We start from the raw sequence: 27,887 nt of genomic DNA, 5'->3' as shown, positions 1-27,887 counted from the left end.
ATAATCAGGCTTCTTACTCCCATGCTTTCTCACATACCCAGATTTCTCACTTCCATGCTTTTTCTCTCTCTCACACTCACATACACATCAGTCATCTCTCTGAGCAGTCACTTTCATTGTCTCTCACACACGAGCTCGCTGACCAGTTTCTCTCAATCACACACATGCTCTCAATCAAATGCATTCTCTCACTTACACACTGGCTGGCTGCTTCTCTCTCTCTCTCTCACTCCCCCCCCCCCCCCCCCAGCACAAATAGTAGCTGCAGCAGCTTCCTCCTCCAGCCCCCGCAGGCCAAGAAAGAAGAAACCCATCGGCCGCGGGAGGCTCATGCTGCTGTCTCCTTTCCCGATTACCAGCTCCTTCGACTGCTCGGGGCCGTTCCTGCTGTCGCCGCTGCAATTTTTTCACGCGGCACGGCTCTTTCTTCCCGCGCATCACTTCCTGTTCCGGTTCAAAGGGGGGGGGGGCGGGAAGAAGAAAAGGGCAGCCGCGGATGCCACAGCTTTTTTTTTTTTTTTGCACCGCTGCCGTTCCCGCTGGGCTTGAACGTGCCGATAGCCCGGCGGCAACGGCAGTGCGGTGCGCGGGAAGGAGAAAGCCGTGCCGAATGAAAAAATAGCGGCGATAGCAGGAACGGCCCCGAGCAGTCGAAGGAGCTGGTAATCGGGAAAGGAGACAGCAGCATGAGCCTCCCGCGGCCGATGGGTTTCTTCTTTCTTGGCCTGCCGGGGCTGGAGGAGGAAGCTGCTGCAGCTACTATTTGTGCTCGGGGGTGGGGGGGGGGAGTGGAAGTGAGAGAGAGAGAGAAGCAGCCAGCCAGTGTGTAAGTGAGAGAATGCATTTGATTGAGAGCATGTGTGTGTGATTGAGAGAAACTGGTCAGAGAGCAGGTGTGCCCTATAAGACGATACCCGGCGTATAAGACGACCCCCGACTTTTGAGAAGATTTTCTTGGGTTAAAAAGTCGTCTTATACGCCGGAAAATATGGTATTAAAATCCCCCACAATTAGAATTGAAAACTAACTTCCAATATCAGCTCATGAAGTTCTAACATAATAGAAACTTTCAAGGGGGGGGGGGGGCAAAGAAATCACAAATACCAAAAGAGTCCTCCATAGGCAGCCTTAACAAGAGAATCTCACATGCTTCACACCCTGCACAAGATAATTGTCACTGTCCAGATATCCATAAACATACAAACCACCCCAGCCCCTTTTTTCACTCCCTGGGACGTATTTGAGAAACAGCAATTTAACTATTCTCTGTTAACCATGTCTCAGAAAAAATAAAAAAGCCAGTTTGCAATCCACAAAATCATGTAAATACACAGATTTTTGGCCTACAAGATCATACATTCAGTAGACAATACTTAAATAAACATTTCAAATGTGGTCTCCTCAAAAGATTATTCTGAATGCAATTCACTACTTGCAAACACCAATCTCTAATCTCCTCTTTCCTAAAACTCACCCTTGAAATGTTGCCATGTCTACCCCTTCCCCTAACTACTGAAATTCTCTCAATTCCCCCCTCCAAATCATTTCCAACTGACTACTGATCAAATCACAATACATACAACAAGAAAAAGACCCTAACTTTCTCTAGTCCCCAAAAATCCCTTCAACAGACTTTCTCCAGCGAAACACAGCACATCCACTAGAATGCATGGAGGAGTGCACAAAGAAGCAAATGCCTTTGTGCTCGTTCCTATGCATTCTAAAAAGCGTGTGATGCCTCGGGTGTTGTCTGGGCTTATAACACCGCACCTGATGATGTCAAAGATGGATGGGGTCATAGTTCTCACTGTATCGGGGATGCTGAGGCAGAAGCTGGTAATACTTCAATGGAGCAGGAAGGCAGTCAAACTCCCCAAATGAGCTTCAGCCAAGATGATAAAGAGGAGAGTGGCAATAACAAACACAATTTAGTGTCATCTCCGGGCTTCACAATTATAAGTCTGTGAATTGAAGACAGAATTTATTAGCTGTAGCTGAGGGCATTTCCTTAAGAGAGATTCCTTTCAAGTCCATTTTTTTCTTTTTCCAGGTACCCAAAGAATGAAATATACTTTTTGAAAGGGATAATTATATGCATGCATATTAAGCGTATATAATAGGGTTATACCTGTTTAATCAAACATACAGCTATTTGTTGTCAAAAAATATGCAAATGTAGAGAAATAAAATTAGACACTAGTATGTTTATACCAGACTTTTCAGGCATTTTTAGAATTAAAATTTTTTTTTCCAGGTATGGGCATTTTTCTGGAATAAATCGTAAAGTCCAGCTGACATACCTTCCCCATGGTTGTCCAAAAACATCTAGTGAAGAGGAAGGTACAGTATTAGCAATATGTTTAATTCTAATAATGTGTGTATGTGTGTGTGTATATATGGGTATATCCTCCCATCCAGTCCAAATGGAGGCAGAGTTCTAAAATTTTGTTTTTGACATCACCAGAACAATATGTGTTTAGAACTAATTCAACCAGTGTTCTCTGTCTCCAGCTGTTGGAAGGAACAGATTAGGGTATTCCATAAGGAAGAGATGTCTGCATTAATTTTGCAGGTCTCAGCTGCATTACGTCTTGAGGAAAAGGATGAAGTGGTCCTAGATTGGGATCCAATTCTGAGGGGCACGCATAAAGCTTTTTCTGCCTTTCCTCTTCACCCAGAGGTTGAAGCTATGATCATGGCTGAATGGGAATTCCCTGAATCTGTATATAAACGTCAGAGAATTTTTAATAGGTTTAATAGGTTTACCTTATAAGATATTGGATTGTCTTTTTCAGCAGCCTATGGTAGATTCATCAGTTGCAGCTGTTGCTAGGTAGACTACTATTCCTGTGTAAGCAGGTGCTTTCTCCCAGGACAAGCAGGATGGTAGTCCTCACATGTGGGTGACGTCATTGGACGGAGCCGTATCACGGAAAACTTTTCTGTCAAAGTTTCTAGAACTTTTGACCTGCACACAGCATGCCATGATCCCTGCAGCCACAGGGGTCTCACTTCAGTCTCTTTTTTTCCGCGTTGCAGTTTGCCTCGTGGTTAGGAGCTCTGAGAATTTCTCACACAATTTTCCTCATAGAATAAACTTAAATTTTACTTCAAAAAAGATTCCCTCATAGGGGTCTCCCATCGTGATAGTGTTTTCCATTGCTCAGTGAGTAAAGTTCACTATCCCCAGTCGGTTCCCGCTCCCACCTTTTTCGGTGTCCGCAGGCCATCGACCATTTTTGGGCCTCAACCTCTGTCATTATGGTAACAGGTTTCAGAAAATGTCCGGAGTGCCCCCAAACCATGTCGATTACCGACCGACATGATGTCTGTGTGCTGTGCCTTGGCTCATCACATGATGTCTCACTGCCCAAGTTGTGCCCAGATGACTCCGAAGGGTAGGCGGGCTTGCATCGACAAGATGGAGACTCTGTTTAAAATCAAGTTGACTCCATCGATGTCCACCCAATTTTCACTGGCAGGAGCATCGAAGAAATTAGTCATCAAACCTTACTGGGAGCACCAAGGCAGCAGTGACCGTCCGTCACAGACTCCGTCTAAGGCATCTGCATCATCTACCTCGGTGCTGGAGAAAGACTGAACTGATCACAGAGGAAAGCACCGGCACTGACACGAGTTGACTTCCGGTACCAGCACAGACACCGTATCAGCCTCGATGGCTATTGAGCCGATTGCGAAGAAGACATGGATAGAGGACCCCTTAACACCCTATCCACCCGAAAAACCAAGGCGATCCCCACCGATATCTGTGCCGGGTACTGAGCCCCCACAAGTCCCTGTGAAGGTGCCAGTAGCGCCTAGCCTGCCACCCCCTATTCCTATGATATCTACACCAGCTTTCAGGGAGGAACTGGACGGTTTCATCTGCAGGCAGTGCTCGATGCTCTCAGAGACCTACAGTCATCGATGCCGGCCCCCATACCGGCACCAACACCGGAGCCATCGATATTTACACCATTGCTAACCAGGCTGGATACACCCCTCGGTACCCTTCTAACACAACCCGAGCCACCGATGCCAAAGCAACCTGCAAAGCCTCTGAAAGCCCTGATTCCCATTCCGGGGTCCTCAGATGACGAATGCACGGATTCCAGTCCTTGGTCACCGATGCCTAAACAGATGCCTGGTCCATCAGGGCTCTCGGGACCAAGAGGCCCTTGTTTTCCATCAATGCCTCTGGCATCGCCGAAACCCGCATCGGTGTCACCGCATCTTCCATCGAAGGATCCATCGGTGCCAACCCTGTACCAATCTTCCCTCCTTCAGGATCTCGACGAGACGTTTTCTGACACATAGGAAGATGTTGACACCGACACATCCACGGAGGATATCTTATCAGAACAATCTCCTACAGAAGGAAGGAGAAAATCTCCCCCAGAAGACCTTTCCTTTGCCAATATTGTTAGGGAAATGTCAGAGACAGTTCCCTTTGAACTCATTACTGAGGAGGACACACACCACAAAATATTAGAGGTTCTCCAATTTGTGGATGCACTGGAAGAAGGGATGGCTATCCCAGTACATGAAGTGCTAGTAGATCTGCAATATGGTCTCTGGGAGCATCCTTGTGCTGATCAGCCAGTGAATGAGGACAGATGCAACTAATCTGGTCCAACATAGTCCTGGATTCCAAAAACCACAACTGCCCCATCAGTCGATGGTAGTTGAGTCTGCACAAAAGAAGGCCAGAAGACTGCGACCACACTCTTCAACACCTCCTTGCAAGGACCAAAAATTCCCTTGATATCTTGGGTCGCAAGATGTTTCAAGATTCTATGCTAGTGTCACGCATAGCTGCATACCAACTTACATGACACAGTATCAAAGGAATCTTTGGAAGCAGGTTCAGGGAATAGCTGACTCCCTTCCCCAACAGCAGCAAGATACTCTCAATGCCATACTACAAAAAGGCCTTGAGGCTGGGAAACATGAGGTTCGTGCTGCTTTCGACTACTTTGAAACATCTTCTCACATGTCAGCGACAGGAATCAGCGCCAGGGGGTGGGCCTGGCTTGAAAGCCTCTGATCTGAGACCTGAAGTCCAAGACAAACTTGCCGATTTGCCATGCACCGGTGAAAACCTATTTGGCTACAAGATGCAGTGGCTCAATTAAAAGACCTCAATGAGACCCTGCGGCAATTATCAACAGTGACTACAGACGCCCCTTCTTCTGCAAGAAGGGCCCCTAGAAAACAATTTTATCGCCCACGCAGATACTACTCACCTGCATCTCACATGAGGCCAACCAGGCCGTCTCAGAGAGCACATTCTCGACAGCTCAAGACATCCAGCCCTCAGCCACCACCACAAACAGGCCAAGCCTCTGGATTTTGAACAGAAGCCATTCCACAAATCCAGATCCACTTTTGCCAGTAGTAGGTCGAATTCACCATTTTATAACCAACTGTCTCAACATTACCACAGACCAATGGGTGATATCCATCATAAGCCACGGATACCATCTATTTATTTTATTTATTTATTTATTTAAAGGTATTTATATACCGTTTTTTAAAATAAAATTTTATCAAAACGGTTTACATGTTAAAAATAAAAATAAAATATAACTAAAATAAACTTAAATACATAAATTTGACTAAATAGCTAGATGATAACTAGCTAAAAACAAATTATTAATTAAAATTAAAATAAAATAAAGGTAGCGTGCCTTGAGCAAGGAGGGCAGGGAGGGTAAAAAGGGGGAACGAGAGGGGACGAATCGTAATATCCTTAAAGAACACTGATGGGAAGATAGGGGAAGGGAGAAGTTAAAGTGACATGTAACTGATGAGAGAAATTTGGGAGATGAAGTTTCATTTATGATCAGGGGGTTGCTTAGTGGAAGTATTAAATGCTTGTTGAAAGAGGAATGTTTTGAAATGTTCTGAAATGTTTTGAAATGATGAGGATTTGATATTAAGCGAAGAGGGTTGGGTAGTGAGTTCCAGAGTGATGGTCCTGCTACTGAAAAAGCTCTTTTCCTGGTGATGTCTAATCTGGCCTGTCGTGGTGATGGAATGTCTAAGAGATTTTGAGTAAGTGATCTTAAGTGTCGGGTGGGTTTGTAAATACGGAGTAAGGTGCAAAGCCAGGTGGATGAGGAATTATTAATTAGACTGTGAATGATTGAGATTACTTTATATTTTATCCTGTACTTTATGGGTAGCCAATGAAGAGAATGTAGGATGGGTGTAATATGATTGCGAATGGAGGTACCGGATAATAAGCGAGCAGCACTATTTTGAACTAGTTGTAGCGGATGAATTGATGAATCAGATAGACCTAGATAGAGAGCATTACAATAGTCTAGACCAGAGAAAATGAGAGATTGAAGGATAGTCCTGAAATCACGATAGAAAAGAAGAGGACGAAGACTTTCTCATGGTACCCCCGGACTCACCACCCAATCCACTGTGGATACACAAAGATCACACAAGTCTTCTAGAGTCAGAACTGTCCACCCTTCTGGGCTCCAGGGCTGTGGAACCTGTGCCCCGGGCACAGCAGGTCAGAAGGTTCTACTCCCGCTATTTTCTCATTCCAAAGAAATCAGGCGGCCTCCGCCCTTTCTTAGACCTCCGCAATCTCAACAAATTTCTACAAAAAGAAAAGTTCAGGATGGTGTCCTTGGGCACCATGCTTCCCCTTCTGCAAAAAGGAGATTGGCTCTGTTCTCTGGATCTTCAAGACGCTTACACTCACATTCTAATATCCCCACATCACCGCAAGTACCTGCGTTTCCTAGTGGGACATCAACACTTTCAGTATCGTTCCTGCCTTTCGGACTTGCCTCAGCACCTCGTGTATTTACAAAGTGCCTAGCAATGGCTGCGGCCCATCTATGCAAGAAAATTATACATGTCTCTCCTTACCTGGACGACTGGCTCATCAAAAGCCAATCCAAGCAAGGAACTCTAGACGCTCTCAAGCTCACTATAAATCTGCTACACTCTCTGGGATTTCTCAACTACCAAAAATCCCAGCTGACTCCATCTCACCTCCTGACTTTCATCTGAGCAGATTTGGACACCACAGTGGCAAAGGCCTTTCTGCCCAACGACCGCGCAGACACACTCTCCAGACTAGCTGTATCTCTGCGCACAAAGAAAACTGCCTCAGCCCATCAATTCTTAAAGTTGCTGGGACACATGGCTTCCACGGTCCACGTCACTCCTATGGCCAGACTCACCATGAGAATAACTCAATGGACTTTGAAATCTCAGTGGCTCCAAGCCATTCAACCGCTTTCATCCCAGATTCAAATAACCCACCAGTTACGTTTATCGCTTCTCTGGTGGACGAACAGTTAACTTGCTAGCAGGTCTACCCTTTCAGCAACCAATTCCACAAATAACTTTGACCACAGACGCATCCAACTTGGGTTGGGGAGCTCATGTGAACAATCTTCAAACTCAAGGTACTTGGACACAGCTTGAAGAAATATTTCAGATCAACTTCCTAGAGCTTCGAGCTATACGTTATGCTCTCTGTGCATTCAAGGACTGCCTTTCACACAAGACTGTTCTCATACAGACAGATAACACAGTTGCAATGTGGTACTTGAACAAGTAGGGCGGCACAGGCTCTTATCTCCTCTGCCAAGAAGCTGCGCAAATCTGGGCCTGGGCCACTTATCTGGAAGGCATGCAGAATGTGATAGGAGATCGCCTCAGTCGACAGTTCCATCCCCACGAGTGGTCTCTGGATCCTGTGGTAACGACCAGAATCTTCCAACACTGGGGTCAACCAACAGTAGACCTCTTTGCATCCGAACTGAATCACAAAGTGGACAGATTCATCTCCCTACACTGGCAACAAAACAAGTTAGCCATGGACGCCTTTGCTTGCCCTGGAACACAGGCCTCCTATACGCGTATCCCCCGATATCGCTGATAGCCAAAACTCTTGTGAAGCTACAACAGGACAAAGAGTCAATGATATAGCCCCGTATTGGCCTCGACAAGTATGGCTTCCCATTCTTCTCGACCTCTTGATCAGAGAACTCATTCACCTGGGCCAAGCACCCACACTCATAACTCAGAACCAAGGCATATTACGCCATCCAAAACTTCAGACCCTATCCCTCACAGCCTGGATGTTGAAAGCTTGATCCTCCAACAGATCAACCTTTCAACTGATGTCTCTCAAGTGATCTTCATTCAAAAATTGGAAGAAGGATCCAACAGAAGAAAATAGGATAATGCATAAACGTTGGCAAGTTAAATGTAAGACATTGATAAGATAGGCTAAGAGAAAAATTGGCCGTAGAGGCAAAAACTCACAGTAAAAACTTTTTTAAAGATATCCGAAGCAGAAAGCCTATGAGGGCGTCAGATGGACTGTTAGATGATCGAGGAGTTAAAGGGGCACTTAGAGAAGATAAGGCCATCGTGGAAAGATTAAATGATTTCTTTGCTTCAGTGTTTACTGAAGAGGATGTTGGGGAGGTACCCGTACTGGAGAAGGTTTTCATGGGTAATGATTCAGATGGACTGAACCAAATCACGGTGAACCTAGAAGATGTGGTAGGCCTGATTGACAAACTGATGAGTAGTAAATCACCTGGACTGGATGGTATACACCCCAGAGTTCTGAAGGAACTAAAAAATGAAATTTCAGACCTATTAGTAAAAATTTGTAACCTATTATTAAAATTATCCATCGTACCTGAAGACTGGAGGATAGCTAATGTAACCCCAATATTTAAAAAGGGCTCCAGGGGCGATAAGGGAAACTACAGACCGGTTAGCCTGACTTCAGTGCCAGGAAAAATAGTGGAAAGTGTTCTAAACATCAAAATCACAGAACATATAGAAAGACATTGTTTAATGGAACAAAGTCAGCATGGCTTTACCCAAGGCAAGTCTTGCCTCGCCTCACAAATCTGCTTCACTTTTTTGAAGACGTTAATAAACATGTGGATAAAGGTGAACCGGTAGATGTTGTGTACTTGGATTTTCAGAAGGCGTTTGACAAAGTTCCTCATGAGAGGCTTCTAGAAAAAGTAAAAAGTCATGTGATAGGTGGCGATGTCCTTTCGTGGATTACAAACTGGCTAAAAGACAGGAAACAGAGAGTAGGATTAAATGGACAATTTTCTCAGTGGAAGGGCGTGGGCAGTGGAGTGCCTCAGGAATCTGTATTGAGTCCCTTACTTTTCAATATATTTATAAATGATCTGGAAAGAAATATGACAAGTGAGGTAATCAAATTTGCAGCTACAAAATTGTTCAGTGTAGTTAAATCACAAGCAGATTGTGATAAATTGCTGCAAGACCTTGCGAGACTGGAAAATTGAACATCAAAATGGCAGATGAAATTTAATGTGGATAAGTGCAAGGTGATCCATATAGGGAAAAATAACTCATGCTATAGTTCCACAATGTTAGGTTCCATATTAGGTGCTACAACCCAAGAAAAGAGATCTAGGCGTCATAGTGGATAACACATTGAAATCATTGGTTCAGTTTGCTGCGGCAGTCAAAAAAGCAAACAATGTTGGGAATTATTAGAAAGGGAATGGTGAATAAAACGGAAAATGTCATAATGCCTCTGTATCACTCCAAGATGAGACCACACCTTGAATACTGTGTACAATTCTGGTCGCCGAATCTCAAAAAAGATATAATTGCAATGGAGAAGTTACATAGAAGGGCTACCAAAATAAGGGGAATGGAACAGCTTCCCTATGAGGAAAGACTAAAGAGGTTAGGACTTTTCAGCTTGGAGAAGAGACGGCTGAGGGGGGAAATGATAGATATGTTTAAAATCATGAGGTCTAGAACAGGTAGATGTGAATCTGTTATTTACTCTTTCGGATAATAGACTAGGGGGCACTCCATGAATTTAACGTGTGGCACATTTAAAACTAATCGGAGAAAGTTCTTTTTCACTCAACGCACAATTAAACTCTGGAATTTGTTGCCAGAGGATGTGGTTAGTGCAGTTAGTATAGCTGTGTTTATAAAAGGATTGGATAAGTTCTTGGAGGAGAAGGCCATTATCTGCTATTAATTGAGTTGACTTAGAAAATAGCCACTGCTATTACTTGCAATGGAAACATGGAATAGACTTAGTTTTTGGGTATTTGCCAGGTTCTTATGGCCTGGATTGTCCACTGTTGGAAACAGGATGCTGGGCTTGATGGACTCTTGGTCTGACCCAGTATGGCATGTTCTTACGTAGCTTCATGAAAGCCTTCCACATGAAAATCCTATCCTAAGTGGAAAAGATTCGCCACATGGTGCACGCAAAAAGGTATCGACCCATTTTCCTGCCCCACGCCATCTCTATTAGACTATCTCTGGCACCTTTTAGACTCTGGTCTCCAGACTTCTTTGGTGAGGGTACACTTGAGTGCTATCTCAGCGTATCACAAAGGAGTTGGGGATGCCCCGGTAACAGCGCAACCCCTTGTGAATAGGGTTGAGGGGCTACTACAACTTAAGCCCCCTCTATGGCCACCAGTCACTGAATGGGACCTAAATGTTGTACTTACAAGGCTCATGCGCTCCCCGTTTGAGCCTTTGCACTCCTGCAATGTTAAATTTCTTACTTGGAAAGTTCTTTTCCCAGTAGCCATTACATCTGCTTGAAGGATTAGTGAGTTACAAGCTCTTGTCATACTCACCCTATACAAGGTTCCTACATGACCGAGTGGTCCTACGTACTCATTGGATAGGATCAGTTCCCTATTACTTTACCTCTTTTCATTTCCAAGAATCAAGTAGGTTTTGTAAAAGGGAGGAAAGCAAGCTCTCATATCATTAAGATCCTTACTGCTATGAAGATTTGTCAGAATCAGAGAATCCCGGCTTTGTCCACTGTATTCGACTTGGAGAAGGTGTTTGACCAGGTATCCTGGTCCTTCATTTTCTTTCTTTTATGAAGGTATGGGTTTAGGGGTAATATACTCATATTTCTTAACTTTTCTATAATCCGGGTTTCTCCATTGTTGCTAATGGTTGTAAATCAGGAGATGTCCGGATACAGCGAGGACTGTGACAGGGTTATCCACTTTCACCATTTCTTTACATTTTATCTATTGACCTTCTTTTGAGGAAAATGGGCCTGGAACAAGGTATAATGGATTTTAGAGGCAACAAAAAGGTCTTCAAGGTCGCCCCATTTACAGATGATCTGGTTTTTCTTACAAGTCCTGTGCAGTCTCTTGAGGCCTTGTTGGTGGAAATGTCAGGCCGCACTGGGAAGGTAACTTTCCTCTAAAATGGGTGGCCAGAGAAATGAAATACTTGGGTATTAAAATACCAGTTGACCTCGACTCCCTCTCTATAGCTAATGTCCAACCTTTGTAGACAGGTATGTGGGCCTCTCTCGAACATTGGAGAATGGTATTCCAGTGTCAAAAGGCTTAGCAACATATTTTTAAGTTAATCAGCCAAGTTAAGAATGTTGCCATTATCTTTGATGGGAAGTATACAACTTTTTAAAATGGTGATCCTTCCGAAATGGCTGTATATCCTCCAGATGGCGGCGCCTATCTGGATAACTAAACAAGACCATAAGGAAATAAATAAGGCCCTTCAGGTCTGTCTTTGGAATGGGGAAAAAAGCTAGACTACAGATAGGCATGTTGGTGAAGCCTTTAGAACAAAGGGGCCTGGGATGTCCAAATTTATCACTATATAATTTGGCTTGTATTTTGTGATGTGTAGGAGATTGGATATCTGGCACTTTCCATTATGTTCCATTTGAATGCTTATTAGATTGGTATGAAGTGCCTTTTTTGAACTATCTCCTCCAAATTGAGTAAAGACTTGTTCCGAACTCTTCAGTCATATTTATTGGTACGCACTTATTAGGATGGCCTTGTTACAGCTGTGTAGATTAGTGCACCATCCGGGCAGATTGACATCTTTAATATCTTTAATATCTCAGCCACCTTCGACACAGTAAACCACAATATACTGTTGGAGCGACTATCCCAAATTGGCTTAACTGGCACTACCTTACATTGGTTCTCTTCCTATCTATCTGATCGAACATACCAAGTATTAATCAACAACAACCCATCAAAAATAATCAACCTCAACACTGGAGTCCCTCAAGGATCAGCTTTATCCGCCACCCTTTTCAATATATACCTTCTCCCCATCTGCCAACTACTAAAAGAATATGGAATCACACACTTCCTCTACGCTGATGACATCCAGCTTCTAATTCCCATACAAAATTTGATCGAAGACACCTACAAGAAAACATCAGATCTACTTATCTCAATCAAACATCTCCTAAATTCTCTGAAACTCATAATCAATTTCGACAAAACTGAAATACTCATGGATAAAAAACCCAATTCCACTCCGCCACCCCTGACAATACTAGACAAACAAATGATATCTATACTCCCTACCACCCACACCAGGAACCTTGGCGTTATCATCGATAAAGAACTTTCTTTCAAGAACCACATATCAAATAAAACTAAAGAAGGATACCACAGACTCCTAACCCTTAGACATCTGAAATCATTTCTCAACCCTTACGATTTCAGAACTGTCCTACAACTAATTATTTTCTCCACCTTCGACTATTGCAACTCCTTACTAATTGGAATACCTTTTTCATCCCTCAAATCACTCCAAATACTGCAGAATTCAGCTGCCATAGTCCTAAGAGGAACAAAAAGAAGTGAACACATAACGCCCATTTTGACCTCACTTCACTGGCTCCCTATTACTGCACATATTGCTTACAAATCAATGACCATCATTCACAAGATTCTAAACAATAATCATCAAGGTCTTATAATCCTAAACATAATTCCTCAAAATCCTCCAAGAAACCTATGCTCTAATAACTCAGGTTACCTAAACATCGCCCCTATCAAAGATGTGCATCTAGCAACCACAAGTGAAAGAGCCTTTTCAATTGCCTCACCTAAACTTTGGAACACCCTACCTAAAGTCCTGAGAACCCAGCACAACCTAAAAACATTCAAAAAAGACTTAAAACACTAATGTTTCGCAAATTCTACACTGACCCTCAGACGCCTGTTCATCCCAACTCTCAACTGAACTCTCAGCTGTAAGCCTTTTTAATACCTTTTATCCATCCTGAACCTACATACCCCCTCATCCAATCTAATAATGCTTTCTAGACTTGATATGTTTATTTCTGAAAATGTTCACATTGTTTTACTGTTGCACAACTGCTAAGAAAAAATGCATACTTTGTAAACCGTTATGATGGCTCTACCGAATGACAGTATATAAAACTCAACAAATAAATCTATTTCAGCCGGGCTTGAGAGAGTCTGCGTTTAGCAGATGGCATAGGCAAGGGTTTACGAACATATACCAAATATTTTCATTATCCTCAGGTTCTCTCCTTAGTTTAAGAACTACAGGAGCAGTTTTCATTTCCTCATAAAGACTTTTTTGTCTTCTTGCGATTATGGCATTTTGTTAAGGAATATCAAGATTTCCAGAAGTCCAGTCCCTCTAAGTTAATATGAGAAATATTATAGGGAGGAAAGAAACAGCACCCCTTGGTTGCCCATTTTTCCCAGCTCTTATGTTCTGGTGGGGGGGCACTGATGTGTTCTTTAAGGCTTGTACACGAAATTGCAGGAGTGGTCGGAATTTTGCCTCTCCTTCCAAGATATCAAGAATAGTTTTGTGTAAAAGATATCTCTGATAATGTTATCTTGAGAGAAACGCACTACAAGTTCTTATGGCAGACTTATTTCTCCTCCTTAAGTGTTTCAGACTCAGCACTTCAAAGTTGTGCCCATCAGGACAGTTGTGCCCATCAGGACACTGGAACATATTATCATTGTATTTGGGATTGTCCGGCATGTTAGGTATAGGTGTGCAAAACTCCTAGGCATAGATATACCCAGTGATCTGAACATTTGGTTATTTGGACCTTCTATTCAATATTGGAGAGAGGGAGTTCTTTTCAAATTTTCTTTCTACATTTAATACTTTTACATTTAGTTTGCTAGTGCTTTTGCTCTTCCTTATTTCATCATTTGGGTCCGCTTTCCATTTTTTATCTTAATTGCCTCTCTTGCCTTACTATTAAATTACGCTGTCAGTCATTTGCCTTTCCATCTACCTTTTTTAATGCATTGAATACATTTTGTCCCAGCCTCAAAGATGGTAATTTTAAACAATGTCCATGCTCCAGCAAGTTTTTAACTTTGTGAATTACTGCTTTCAGTTTTTATCTATCAAATTTTTTCATTTTATCATAGTCTTTTTCATAGTTAAATGTTTCTGCAGTAGATTTCCTTAGTATTTGCCTTCCAGTGATTTTCAAATTTTATTACATTGATTACTGTTGCCAAGTGGATCCATCACCTTTATCGATTGCCCAGATCCTTCATTCCACTGAGAACTCTAATGTGATTCCCCCTCTGGTTGGTTCAAAGGCCAAGTAATGCAAGAAGCAGTCATTGATGGCATCCAGAAAGTTTACTTCCCTTTCATGTCATAATTTGACATTATTCAGTCGATACTTGGGTAATTGAAGTCTCCCATTATTGTTGTGTTGCCCACTTTACTAGCCAATCTAATCTGTTACCATTTTACAATGTTTTCTCATCTTGGCCAGGCAGGTGGTAGGGCATCCTCACTACTATACTCTATCCCTTTCACCCTTGGAGCTTCTATCCATAGGGATTCTATAGTGCAGTTTGTTTCCTGCAAAATGTTTATCGTGCTTGAATCTGACATCTTTAACATATAGTGCCACCCTTCTACCCATTTTAACTGCCCTGTCATGTCAATATAATTTATACCCTGGAATTAGTGTCCCATTGGTTACCCTTCTTCCAACAGATCTTTGAGATGCCTATGATGTGGATACCTGCCTTAAGCACTATACATTCTAACTCTCCTATCTTATTTTTTTGAAATTTGTACATTTCCATAAAGACATTCTAAAGTAGATTTGCATTTCTAGTGTTATATGTATGTACAACATAATTATCAAATGATAGCGGTTTGGATTCATGTTTATCTGCATGGTTTGGGCTTTTTCATCTTTTGCAATTATATTTCTGTCGAGACACTTCTAACTTACTTGGTTAGCCATTATTCTTTGAAGATACCTCCCTCTGAACTGTGTGCTGCTGAGTGACTGTTCTCTTTCCTCTATATTTTAGTTTAAAAGCTGCTCTGTCTCCTTTCTAAATTTATTTATTTATTTATTTATTTATTTTTAACTTTTAAATGTTATTCCCAGCAGCCTGCTTCCATTCTGGTTAAGAGAGCGCACATCCCATTGGAATTGGCTTCCTCTTCCCTGGAATGTTCACCACTTCCTAATAAATCTAAACTCTCTTCCCTGTACCATTTTCTCATCCATGCATTGAGACTTCTCAGTTTGCCTCTAGGGTCCTATGCATGGAATGGGGAGAATTTTAGAGAATGCCATCCTTGAGGATTTAGTTTTTCCTATCGTTGAGTCTAAATTTAGCCTCCAAAACCTTCCTCCTTGCACCTTCCTGTGTCATTGGTATCCACATGTACCTTGATAGCCAGCTCTTCCCCAGCACTCTCTAAAATCTTATCTAGGTGGTGCAGGAGGTCCCCTACCTTTGCTCCATGCAGGCAAGTTATCAAGAGCTCCTAATATCCACCAGCCACCCAGGTATCTACTTTCCCAATTATCACAGCACCAACTACAATGGTCGTTTTAACCCTTCCCTCTAGGGTATGGATTCCTGGAGAGACATCCTTGGTGTGAGATGATAAATGATGAGCTGGAGGGTAGGTCCTAAGTATAGAATCGCTCCTTGCAACACCAAGGTGATGGTCTCCTGCTAGGTGACCTTGCCTCTCCAAGGCAAAACAAGGACTGCTGGACTAGATTTAGGACTGCTCTACTATTTCCTTGAAAATCTTCTCTCTATATTTCTATCTGCCTTAGCTCTTCCAGTTGTGCCACTCTGACCTTCAGAGATCACTCGTTCTCTGAGAGCCAGAAGCTCTTTGTACTAGGTGTACACATGATGTGTCACTAATAGGTAGATAATTATACATGTGGCACTCTGTGAAAAAGACTGGATAGCCCCATTCTTGCTGCTGGACTTCTGTCTGCATTATAAATTTGAATTGCTTAAGTTTTAACACTTGATTAAGGAATTTGTATATTTCAGTTTAAGAGATGTTAAATTTGACTAGGGTTTTAAAATCTATTAAGTGACTCTTAAATCCGTGGTTTTTTAATGTAATTACTCAATTGTTTATTAGTTTGTGAATGACCAGCAACAGGACTACAATTAGTCACTAAAATCAGGGAATCATGAATGTTATTCTAAATCACTAATTGACTCTTATTTTGAAGAATTTTCCCCAATGTGGGAAATCTATATAACAAAAATAAAATATGATATGGGTGGGAATCAAACTAGTGACTTGTTACCCAGGCACCAGTACTCATTTCAAATGAAGACCTTTGCAAAACTTAGTTTTTGTTGGCAGATTTAAAACTAACTTTTCCTAGCTCACAGATTTAATCCAGTCTATTTTTCCATAAACAAAGACAATCACAACTAGCAAACAAATACTAACAAAAATAAACAGACAATATTCACAGCTAGTAGTAGTTAAACCCTTTAAGAATTTTTTTCTCGGGTTTTAAATTCTCTTTCCCAGGAAATTCAACTTATTGCCAGTAGATTAAGATATGAAGGCCTTTACTTAAAGTACCTGATGTATTTTTGTGGGGAACATTTGTATTCTGACTTGCTTTGGGCAAGTCTTAGGGCAGTTGCATGTCCAAGTTAAATATTAATCCATTTCTTTTGTGCCCATTATTTGCAGCCATCCTACATATTGCAAGGAAACACTGGTAATTTTATAAAATTGCTGAACATTATACATCATAGGATAGATCATATTTCTGTCCTAAGTGCTGTACAGAGATTGCATATTCAGTTTCTGCAATGCATTGGGATTTTAAATTATTTTTAGGATTTAACATCATTAAACAATGCCCTTTGTATTGTCTGTCATCTCTCGAGATTCAGCTGGGCATTTCCATTCCACTGTAATTGCTTTTCTTACTGCATAGTCAATTTGAGAGTAATTTTCAAATTGTGGCCCCGCCTCCTTCCCACCCCAGTTCTGTCTGCACAGCTTCTCTGTAGTGTTGGGAGAAAGCACATATGCTGCAGCATTCTGCTGTCAACTTAAGCCCCTGAACAACTCAGTTTGACACACTTGGTACCTGTATATCCTCACTGTTCTCAGGATGATGATTGAAATGCAAGAGTACTGGCACTGTGTGGCTCAAAGTGACTGAGAACCATACATAGACATGAATTGCTAGCATAAGTAAGTCCAGAGAAGCATCCAGAGAGATGAAGAATTTGTGTGTGCGCGCAAGCAATGGGAGTTGGAAGGGCAGGGCAGGTGAGAATGAGCATTAAAAATGATATATAAAAGAATATACCTGATATGTGGATAGCAATTTTGTCCAGAGACCAGGAAAAGGCAGGCCCTTCTATCATTAATCATAAGTGAAACAACCCGACATCTACTTTGTTACCATATTTATTTTCTAGTATTTTTAAATCGTTTACAAGTAACATGAGTGTTTAATTTTAGTTATATGACATGAAAGGGTGATAGCAGTTATTGCCTTTCAACTTTATTTTATAAAAACTCAGGTGAGAAAATATTGTTTGGTTCATAGGGTAAGTGTGTTCTTCCTCTAGGTCCTGAGAAAAAATGTTTTGAAAACTGCTTTTTCCCTGTACGTACCAGGATCAGTCCAGACTGCTGGGTTATGCCTCCCGTCCAGCAGATGGAGTCAGAGAGAAACTGAAAAGGCACCACTGATATACCCTGGTGCGCCCCCTGCGATCCTCCAGTATATCTCTGACTCCAGCAGATGAGAGAGCATAACCTTGCGGTCCTGATCTCCTGTAAATTGAATTGTGAAGGGATTTCCCTATCAGGTTTGACTTAATATAGAGGAGAAATCCTGTGACTAGATCAATTAGTGATTTGTACCTAATTTGGTAATAATAAGTGGAGCCATAGCAGGCCAGGCAGGGCACTGCCCTACAGCCTTTTCCCGGGTTTTTTTTTTTTCAGTCTTACCCAGTGAGAGGAGGGGAGGATTAATCGGTGGGCTGGTCACTCTCCCTATCCGCCTCCTGAGAAGTTTCATTCCTCGGAGAAGAAAGTTTAGTCGGGTGTGCTACACCCCCTGCAGGCTCCACCAGCCACTTGTCTGTGAGGTACTTTAGCTGCCGGTGGCAGCGCTATTAAAAAAAAATTAAAAAAAAAAAATTTAAAAACGAGGTAATTGTGTCCACTGCCTGCGTTCCTCACTGTGGTCTCCGGAAGGGGTGGCTTGTCACCCAGCCCTTACTCGCGCCGTTTTTCGCGCCGTTTTTTGGTGTTAAAAAAAAAAAAAAAAAAAAACCCATGCCCCGAGGCACTGTTTGTACGGCATGTGGGGAGCCGGGCCGTCGGCTCTCCCGCAAGGGCCTTTGCTCCCGGTGCCTTCCCGGGGGTGAGGGTTCCTCGGGGGGGTCAGCCGCAGCCGGGAGCTCCCCTTCCCCGCAGCGTGGGGCACGGCCAGCGTTGGCCAAATCTCGGCAGTCCGCGCTGCCGATACCGGGGGCGGCGGCCATTTTAGAAAATTCGGCGGCCATTTTAAATGACTCGGATCGCGATGCGGTTTCGTCGGAAGAAGGGGATGACTCCCCCCCCCCCCCCTTTCCCCACCGGATCTTAGCCCCTGTGGGTTACCAGGGCCTGTTAATTTGCCACCTGTGGGAGCAAAAGGAGGTTCTTTGAAGAGGCCTCATCCCTTTTCCTCACAATTTGTACTTTTGCTCCACAAGGCTTATATGGAGGCCGAAGCGGAATGGGAGCAGGGTACTCCTGCCCCAGATAAACGGGGGAGACTTTCTACTGGTCTCTTTGGCTTGGGGGATGCAGCCCCGGCTCCTCCTCAACCTCCGCAGCAGGCTGCTCCAGCTCCTTCGGCTCCCCCTCCAAAACCTCCTCAGCATGTAGCTCCGGCCCCCCTTTCACAGGATCCGTCCACGCCGGATCCTGATATGGATGTAGGGGGTACGGACCCGGTTGAGGGGGATGATCCTCAGATACTCCGCTTATTTCATAAGGAAGAACTGGATCCCTTGATTGCCCATGTTCTTCGGGAACTAAAGATTCCAGTACCCCAGGTTGACTCCAATTCCCAGCCAGGGGATTTTGAATTAGACGGGCTCCACACGCCTGCGCATGCCTTTCCTTTTCATAATAAACTGTTTCAGCTTGTATCCCGGGAATGGGATAATCCGGAGGCAACTCTTAGGGTCAGCCGCGCTATGGATAAGCTTTACCCTCTCCCTGCGGATTCCTTGGAGCTCCTTAGGGTGCCAAGGGTGGATTCGGCGGTCACTGCCATGGCTAAACATGCCACCATTCCCGTAACAGGGGGTACGGCCCTTAAGGATCTTCAGGATCGGAAGCTGGAGACGTTGCTTAAGCGCATCTTTGAGGTTTCGGCTTTGGGAGTACGGGCGGCCGTTTGCAGCTGCATGGTACAAAGGGCTACCCTTCGTTGGGTACAACAGATGTTGACATCTCAAGATCTGCCTCCGGATGAAGCAGAGCAAGCAAACCGTATAGAATCCGCGGTGGCTTACGCCGCGGATGCCTTTTATGACCTCCTCCGCACTTCGGCCCGGTCTATGTCTTCGGCTGTGTCGGCACGGAGGTTACTCTGGCTGCGTCATTGGGCGGCGGACTCTTCCTCCAAGGCCCAACTCGGTTCCTTTCTCTTTCGGGGCAAGTTGTTATTTGGCACAGAGTTAGAAGACCTTATCCAATCTTTGGGGGAGAATAAAGTGTTTAAGTTGCCAGAGGACAAGCCTAGATTTTTTCGCCCTTTGGGTACCTTCCGCGGACGGTTTCGCGGGCAACGCCGTTTTCGCTCGGGAAGGGGGTCCTCTTTTGCTACCCGACAGCCGTCTCCGCGTTCCCAGTCATGGACTCCTTCCTTTCGTGGTAGAAGGCCGGCACGCGCAGGGGCGTCTCATACCTTCGCCACCTCTAAGGCGGCTCAATGAAGGGACGCTGGTCCATTCCTCCGTCCTGGAGGTAGGACGACGACTCTCTTACTTTCGGGAGGAATGGGCCACAATTACCTCAGACCAATGGGTCCTCGACATTATATCTCACGGCTACGCCCTAGATTTTGCAAGGCCCCTGCGCGATTTGTTCCTTATCTCTCCCAGCGGTTCTCAGGTAAAGCAACAGCGAATTGCTCAGACCCTGGAGCGATTGCAGGCGCTGGGTGCAATAGTGCCTGTGCCGCCCGCCGAGCAACGCATGGGCCGTTATTCCATCTATTTCATCGTTCCCAAGAAGGAGGGCACATTTCGGCCGATTCTGGATCTCAAGCGAGTCAACAGGGCGTTGCGCATACCGCGGTTTCGGATGGAGACCCTGCGCTCGGTCATAGCGGCGGTACACAAAGGCGAGTATTTGGCTTCCTTAGATCTCACGGAGGCTTACTTGCACATAGGGATACAAGAGTTCCATCAAAGATTTCTGCGCTTTATGGTCCTGGGAACTCACTTCCAGTTTTGTGCTCTTCCGTTCGGTCTGGCGACAGCTCCGAGGGTGTTCACCAAGGTAATGGTGGTGGTGGCGGCGAGTCTTCGGAGAGACGGAGTGTTGGTACACCCGTATTTGGACGATTGGCTCATCCGAGCAAAATCGCGACGTCTCTGCGAAGATGCGATTCAGGCAGTCCTTCACCGGCTCCACTCCTTGGGGTGGGTGGTCAATTACACCAAGAGCCATCTGATCCCCTCCCAGAATTTGGAATTTCTGGGTGCCTCGTTCGATACGAAAGTGGGAAAGGTTTCTCTCCCACAGGCAAGGATGGAGCGTCTGATGGCGCACGTTCGCCGTCTCCTCGCCCTTCCCCTGCCTGTGGTATGGGATTACTTACAGGTTCTTGGATATATGGCATCCACACTGGATTTGGTTCCGTGGTCATTTGCGCATATGCGGCCGCTACAGAGGGCGCTTCTGTCTCGTTGGGACCCCAAATCGGAAGAGTTTCAGATACCTTTGCCACTCTTACCCCCAGCGAGGACCAGTCTACAATGGTGGTTGGATCCGGTCCACTTGCTCCAAGGCACCGATTTGGATCCGCCTCAATGGATCATTGTCACGACCGATGCCAGTCTGACGGGCTGGGGAGCAGTCTGTCAGTCTCAGTCCGCTCAGGGACGTTGGACGCCTCCTCAGACCAAGTGGTCGATCAATCGTTTGGAAACAAGGGCGGTTCGCCTAGCATTACAGCACTTTCTGCCTTTGATTCGGGACAGAGCAGTTCGGGTTCTGTCCGACAACGCAACCACGGTAGCGTATATAAATCGGCAAGGCGGTACACGGAGTCTACCGGTAGCAACCGAAGCCAGCCAGTTGATGGTGTGGGCAGAGCAGCACCTGTCTCGGATTGCGGCGTCCCACATCGCAGGAGTCGACAACGTTCAAGCAGACTATCTCAGCCGGCAACGACTAGACCCGGGAGAGTAGGAACTATCTCCCGAGGCACTCAGACTCATCTGTCGCCGGTGGGGAACTCCCCGGTTGGACCTCATGGCAACTCGTTTGAATGCCAAGGCAGCTCGCTTCTTCAGTCGCAGAAGGGAACACGGGTCGGAGGGCGTAGACGCGCTAGCTCTTCCCTGGCCTACGCACGTTCTTCTGTATGTGTTTCCACCGTGGCCGTTGGTGGGGAAAATATTGCGTCGCATAGAATCCCACACGGGACCCGTCATTCTCGTAGCTCCGGAGTGGCCGAGGAGGCCGTGGTTCGCCGACCTCATCAATCTAGCGGTGGACGGCCCCTTGCGGCTCGGTCATCTGCCTCGACTCCTTCGGCAGGGTCCAGTATTTTTCGACCAGGCCGATCGCTTTTGTCTAGCGGCTTGGCTTATGAGAGGCGGCAATTGAGAAGGAAAGGATATTCCGAGTCGGTCATTACTACTCTTCTGCAGGCTCGTAAGCCCTCTACTTCGGTTGCTTATGTCAGGGTATGGAAGGTTTTTGACTCCTGGTGTCAGGGTCTGGAAGTGCCGTCGCGGAAGGCTACGGTGTCTCATATTCTGACTTTTTTGCAAGAGGGTCTAAAGAAGGGTTTATCCTATAATTCTCTGCGTGTGCAGGTAGCGGCCTTAGGCTGTTACCGCGGTAAACTTGACGGAGTTTCCATTGCCATGCATCCGGACGTTGCACAATTTTTAAAGGGAGTTAAACATTTGCGACCCCCGGTGCGACCTATCTGTCCTTCTTGGAGTTTAAATTTGGTTCTCCGGGGTCTTTGTACTTCTCCGTTTGAGCCTCTACGAAGGGCTACTCTCAAGGATCTCACTCTCAAAACTGTTTTTCTCGTCGCTATTTGTTCAGCTCGCCGAATCTCGGAACTTCAGGCGTTGTCTTGTAGGGAACCTTTTCTCCGTATTTCTAATTCGGGGGTTTCTCTACGTACCGTTCCTTCATTTTTGCCTAAGGTAGTTTCCGCCTTTCACGTCAACCAGACGGTGGACCTACCGGCATTTGCGGTGGACGGGGCTGAGGCGTTGCGGCAACCGGAACTTCGCAAGTTGGATGTTCGAAGGACGCTCTTGCGGTACCTGGACGTTACCAACCCCTTTCGGTTGTCTGATCATCTGTTTGTCTTGTGGGGTGGTCCAAAGAAGGGAAATAAAGCTTCAAAAACTACGATCGCACGCTGGTTGAAAGAGGCGATTGTGTCTACTTACATTTCCCAAGGTCGCGCCATTCCGGAGGGTCTTAAGGCTCATTCTCTGCGCTCCCAGGTGGCGTCGTGGGCAGAGAGTGGGTTTATTTCCTCGCAGGAAATTTGCCGAGCGGCTACTTGGAAGACATTGCACAGCTTTGCGAGACATTACCGTTTGGACGTGCGCGCTCCGACGGTGGACTCATTCGGCAGTGGTGTGCTTCGTGCGGGACTGTCAGGGTCCCATCCCGTTTAGGGCAGCTTGGGTACTTCCCAGCAGTCTGGACTGATCCTGGTACGTACAGGGAAAGGAAAATTAGGACTTACCTGATAATTTTCATTCCTGTAGTACCAAGGATCAGTCCAGACGCCCGCCCATTTCAGTGAAGAGTGTAGAGTCCCGCAACTGTTGTTTTTTTCGTGTTTTTTCGGGTTCCGTTTTTACGGGCACTTGCTTGTTTTCATGGTTTCCTCGTTTTTTCCACATGTTCATATACGTTTCATCTTTATATTGAGCTAGTCACAGAATTTGCCATTGTTTTCTAATTTCATACTGCTTTGTTATGGATTATACTGGAGGATCGCAGGGGGCGCACCAGGGTATATCAGTGGTGCCTTTTCAGTTTCTCTCTGACTCCATCTGCTGGACGGGAGGCATAACCCAGCAGTCTGGACTGATCCTTGGTACTACAGGAATGAAAATTATCAGGTAAGTCCTAATTTTCCTTTAAAGCACCTCAGTCAACTTTCCACCAGAAGATTCAGGTATAAAACTGTTCGTGTGATTCTGAAAATAGAATAAAACTATGTATTTTAAAAGTTCCAGCAATAAGGCTAAGTGATATTCCCTAAATGAAAAGATCTGTGAACGACATTCATATTGCCACTTGTGCACTTGAATTTGCAGTTTTCATTTTGGTGATGTTGCATCCATATACTAATCTATTCACATACATTTAGATTGCCGAAGAGATGAGCCTTCTTTACTGTTGGTCCTGAAATGGGGAGGAGAACTGACCCCTGCAGGCAAGGTCCAGGCTGAGGAACTTGGCAAAGCGTTCAGGTGTATGTACCCAGGAGGACAAGGTAGTAGAACTTTTTCCTAATTAAAAAAAAAAATTATATATATTGGGCTGGTCTAATAATTGGCAAATGCTACACACTGCCATGCAGAAGGACATGGGTCCTATTCTTGGACCTGCTAGGATGAGGATTCTGCTGAGGCAGTATTTACAACTCCATTGTTTATGGCCCCTGGGCAAGAACTCCCACTGCAGTGGTTGGCCTGAGTTGAGCTGGGGATAGCTGTGAATCCAGACTCATAGTACTTAGTGGAGGCTGGTTCCATTTGAACTAGAAGCCCAAAGGAGCAGGAAAAAACTGCTTGGGACAGAAAAGAAAACTTTTATTATGTACTATGCAGTATTTCAAAGATAATATAAGTCATTACAGAAGTGATATTCTTCACTTAAACAATTGTAGGCATGTGCATATATTTATATGTGTATGAATATGTATATATACATGTTGTGTATATGTGTGATGTTTGATTTCATTTCAATAATGTTTATCCAGGAATACTTATCCCAAGACAAGCAGGATGGTAGTCCTCACATAAGGGTGACATCACTGGATGGAGCCCTATCACGGAAAACTTTCTGTCAAAGTTTCTAGAAACTTTTGACTGGCACACTGAGCCTACTGAGCATGCCCAGCATGCCATGATCCCTGCAGCCACAGGGGTCTCCCTTCAGTCTCTTTGGTTTTTTTTTTCCGCATTTCTGTTAGCCTCACATTTCAGGAGCTCAGAGAGTTCTCTCACAAACTTTTCCTCACGGAAAAATTAATATTTTCAGTCAAAAAGTACCCTACACGGGTCTCCCTTCGACAACCCATTCGGTGAGTACCGTTTTTTGGTCAGTCCCTGTTACTTCACTTCGGTATCCGCAGGCCACCGATAGTTACCTGGCCTTATTTTTACCATGGCCACGGGTTTTAAGAAATGTCCAAGTTGCCCTCAAACTATGTCAATAACAGACCCGCATGACATCTGTGTACTTTGCCTGGGATTAGGCCACGATGTCCGCGCATGTTCCACCTGCGCTCAGATAACTCCGAAGGGCAGACGTGCCTGACTGGACAAAATGGAGGAACTTTTTTAAGAAAATCACTCCATCGATATCTTCACAGTCGCCACGGAAGAAAATTCCTTCCTCCACTGAAAAACAGGAAAGAAAAAGTCCGATGACCCTCTGTCACAGTCTCCATTGGTATCTTCAATAGCATCGTCCTCGATGTCTAGCAAAGAGCATCGAGAGAAGCGACACCATAGTCAATGATCCAACTCCGTTCCATCAGGAAAATTGATTCCTGCACCAGCATCGATGGCCATCGAGCAGATAGCGAAATGGGTCTGGGTACAAGAGCCATCATGCCCCTCTGTACCTGAGACACCGAGGCGCTCTCCACCGGGATCGGTAGAGACTGTGCCACCACATCCAAATGTTGAAGAGCCACTAACGCCAGTCTTACCTTCTCCTGTGACAGTAGACCTAGTCCCCAGGGAAGAAGTGACTTCCATGATTCAACAGGCAGTCATCGAGGTTTTTAAAAAATTGCAACCTCCACCGATGCCAACGCCAATTCTGCCGTCAACACGACACCGGAGCCGTTAGTACTGGCACCTCTGCTCAGCAGACTCGATGCCTTAATCTGTGCCTTCCGCAGCCTGCACCGAAACCGTTGATGGATCCTCCGATGACTCCATCCATACCATCTATGCCAAAGGCTTCTCCGATGACTCCAGCCATACCCATTCCAGGCTCATCGGAAGAAGATGAAGGGGACTCCGATCCCTTACCAGGCCCATCGAGATTACAAAAACCCCATAGGCCATCGATTCCATTGATGCACTCTCAGCCTGGTCCATCGGGCGATGCCGACCGTCTATTTCCATCAATATCGTCGATGCCACTCGATTCCCTATCTATGCCTTTTTTTACCTCCATCAATGCTAAAGCATAGTCCGGGGAAACCATCAAAATCTGCATCAAAAACCTTCTTTTCCTTATGCTCCCTTTTTCTCCACCAATCTCTCTCCGATCCCTTCTTATTTCCCACTATTAATTTATGCATCAATGTTTTTAATAGTTTATTCTCTGTTTGATTTTTGTAAACAGTTGTTATGGCTGCACCGAATGACAGTATATAAAACTGAGCAAACAAACAAATAAATAAATCAATGCCAAAGCATCCTCTTCCACAGGACACTCTGGATCCACTGGGTTCCCATTTCCAACCCCACTATAGTTCTTGGGAGGACGATGATATCGACACTGATACTGAAGACTTTGTATCTGAACCTTCTCCACCAGAAGAAAGAAGGAAGTCCCCGCCAGAAGACTTTCTTTTGCAAATTTCATTAAGGAGATGGCGGATACCATTCCTTTTGAGCTTGTTCCAGAAGAGGACACCAGACAGAAAACACTGGAGGTCCTCCAATTTATAGATGCACCCAAGGAAGTCATGGCTATACCAATCCATGAAGTGCTTCTAGATCTCCAGCACTGCCTCTGGGAGCATCCCTGTTCCGTGCCACCTGTTAACAGAAGAACGTACGCAACATACCTGGTCCAACACACACCAGATTTTCAGAAACCACAACTGCCACACCAGTCAGTTGTGGTGGAATCAGCACAGAAAAAAGCAAGGAAGCAAAAGCCTCACTCATCTGCTCCTCCAGGGAAAAAGCAAAAATTTCTGGATGGGTTAGGAAGAAAAGTCTTCCAGGGTTCCATGCTCATGTCCCGTATTGTGGCATATCAATTATATATGATGCAATATCAAAGAAATTTGTGGAAACAGGAGCAGGACATAGCTGATAATCTTCCTAAACAGCAATTAACACTCAATGCCCTTATTCAAAAAGGTCTGGAGTCAGGCAAGCATGAAGTACGAGCAGCATATGACTCTTATGAAACATCTGCCCGTATGTCAGCTGCTGGAATCAGTGCACAAAAATGGGCTTGGCTAAAGGCTTCAGATTTAAGGTCAGAAGTACAGGAAAGACTAGCAGATCTCCCAAGCACCAAAGACAATCTCTTCGGAGAGAAGACTCAAGACACTGTCTCACAATTGAAAGATCACCAAGAGACACTCCGCTAGCTTTCCAAGTTGCCATCAGAGCAGCCATTCTCTGCACGAAAGTCCGCAAGAAGGGATACCAGAAAACCCTTCTATCGGCCTCGTAGGTACTATCCACCTACATCTACTGCACGTCCTTTCTGACCACCTCAAAGAGGACGTCCTCATCAACCAAAACAGACAAAAACTCAGCCATCCCCGCAAACAGGACCAGCATCCAGTTTTTGAAAAATTCCAGAGAGCAGAATCCTCTCAAACCATCCCAGACCCGACTTGCCTGTAGGAGGTTGGCTCTATTACTTCATACACCATTGGAGCCTCATCACCACAGATCAATGGGTGTTAGTCATCCTGAACCGGGGATACTGTCTCAAATTCACAATGATACCCCCAGATTCCCCACCCATTCCACTGTGGGCAGCCAATGTCATAACATCTCAACTTCAGTTAGAACTCTCCACCCTGCTGATTACCAGGCCTGTCGAACCCGTTCCCCGGTCTCAAGGCAGAGGGTTCTACTCCCGCTATTTCCTAATTCCAAAGAAAACATACGGTCTCTGCCGAATATTAGATCTCCGCAATCTCAACAAATTTAAGAACATAAGAATATGCCATACTGGGTCAGACCAAGGGTCCATCAAGCCTAGCATCCTGTTTCCAACAGTGGCCAATCCAGGCCATAAGAACCTGGCAAGTATCCAAAAACTAAGTCTATCTCATGCTATTGTTGCTAATAATAGCAGTGGCTATTCTCTAAGTCATCTTAATTAATAGCAGGTAATGGACTTCTCCTCCAAGAACTTATCCAATCCATTTTTTAAACACAGCTACACTATCTGCACTAACTACATTCTCTGGCAACAAATTCCAGAGTTTAATTGTGCATTGAATGAAAGAACTTTCTCCGATTAGTTTTAAATGTGCCACATGCTAACTTCAAGGAGTGCCCCCTAGTCTTTCTATATTA

The 27,887-nt window shown here is 44.8% G+C and overlaps 1 protein-coding gene across 16 annotated transcripts in view; it reads left to right on the top strand.

Moving 5' to 3' along the window:
- Positions 1-27,887, top strand: part of PPIP5K2 (diphosphoinositol pentakisphosphate kinase 2) — a 620,162-nt gene that overhangs the window by 263,985 nt on the left and 328,290 nt on the right. For all 16 annotated transcript variants that reach the window (XR_003852104.1, XM_029572559.1, XM_029572550.1 and 13 more), the window contains 2 exons: positions 2,255-2,340; positions 23,738-23,863. Coding sequence is in view for 15 of the 16 variants with exons in the window: in XM_029572559.1 (XP_029428419.1) it covers positions 2,255-2,340; positions 23,738-23,863 (212 nt within the window). In the remaining variant the exon portion in view is untranslated. The remainder of the gene's footprint in view (positions 1-2,254; positions 2,341-23,737; positions 23,864-27,887) is intronic.

The sequence above is a fragment of the Rhinatrema bivittatum genome, chromosome 1 (genome assembly GCF_901001135.1).
Source record: "Rhinatrema bivittatum chromosome 1, aRhiBiv1.1, whole genome shotgun sequence".
NCBI classification, from domain to species: Eukaryota; Metazoa; Chordata; class Amphibia; order Gymnophiona; family Rhinatrematidae; genus Rhinatrema; species Rhinatrema bivittatum.
This window is presented reverse-complemented; position numbering and strand designations above follow the sequence as displayed.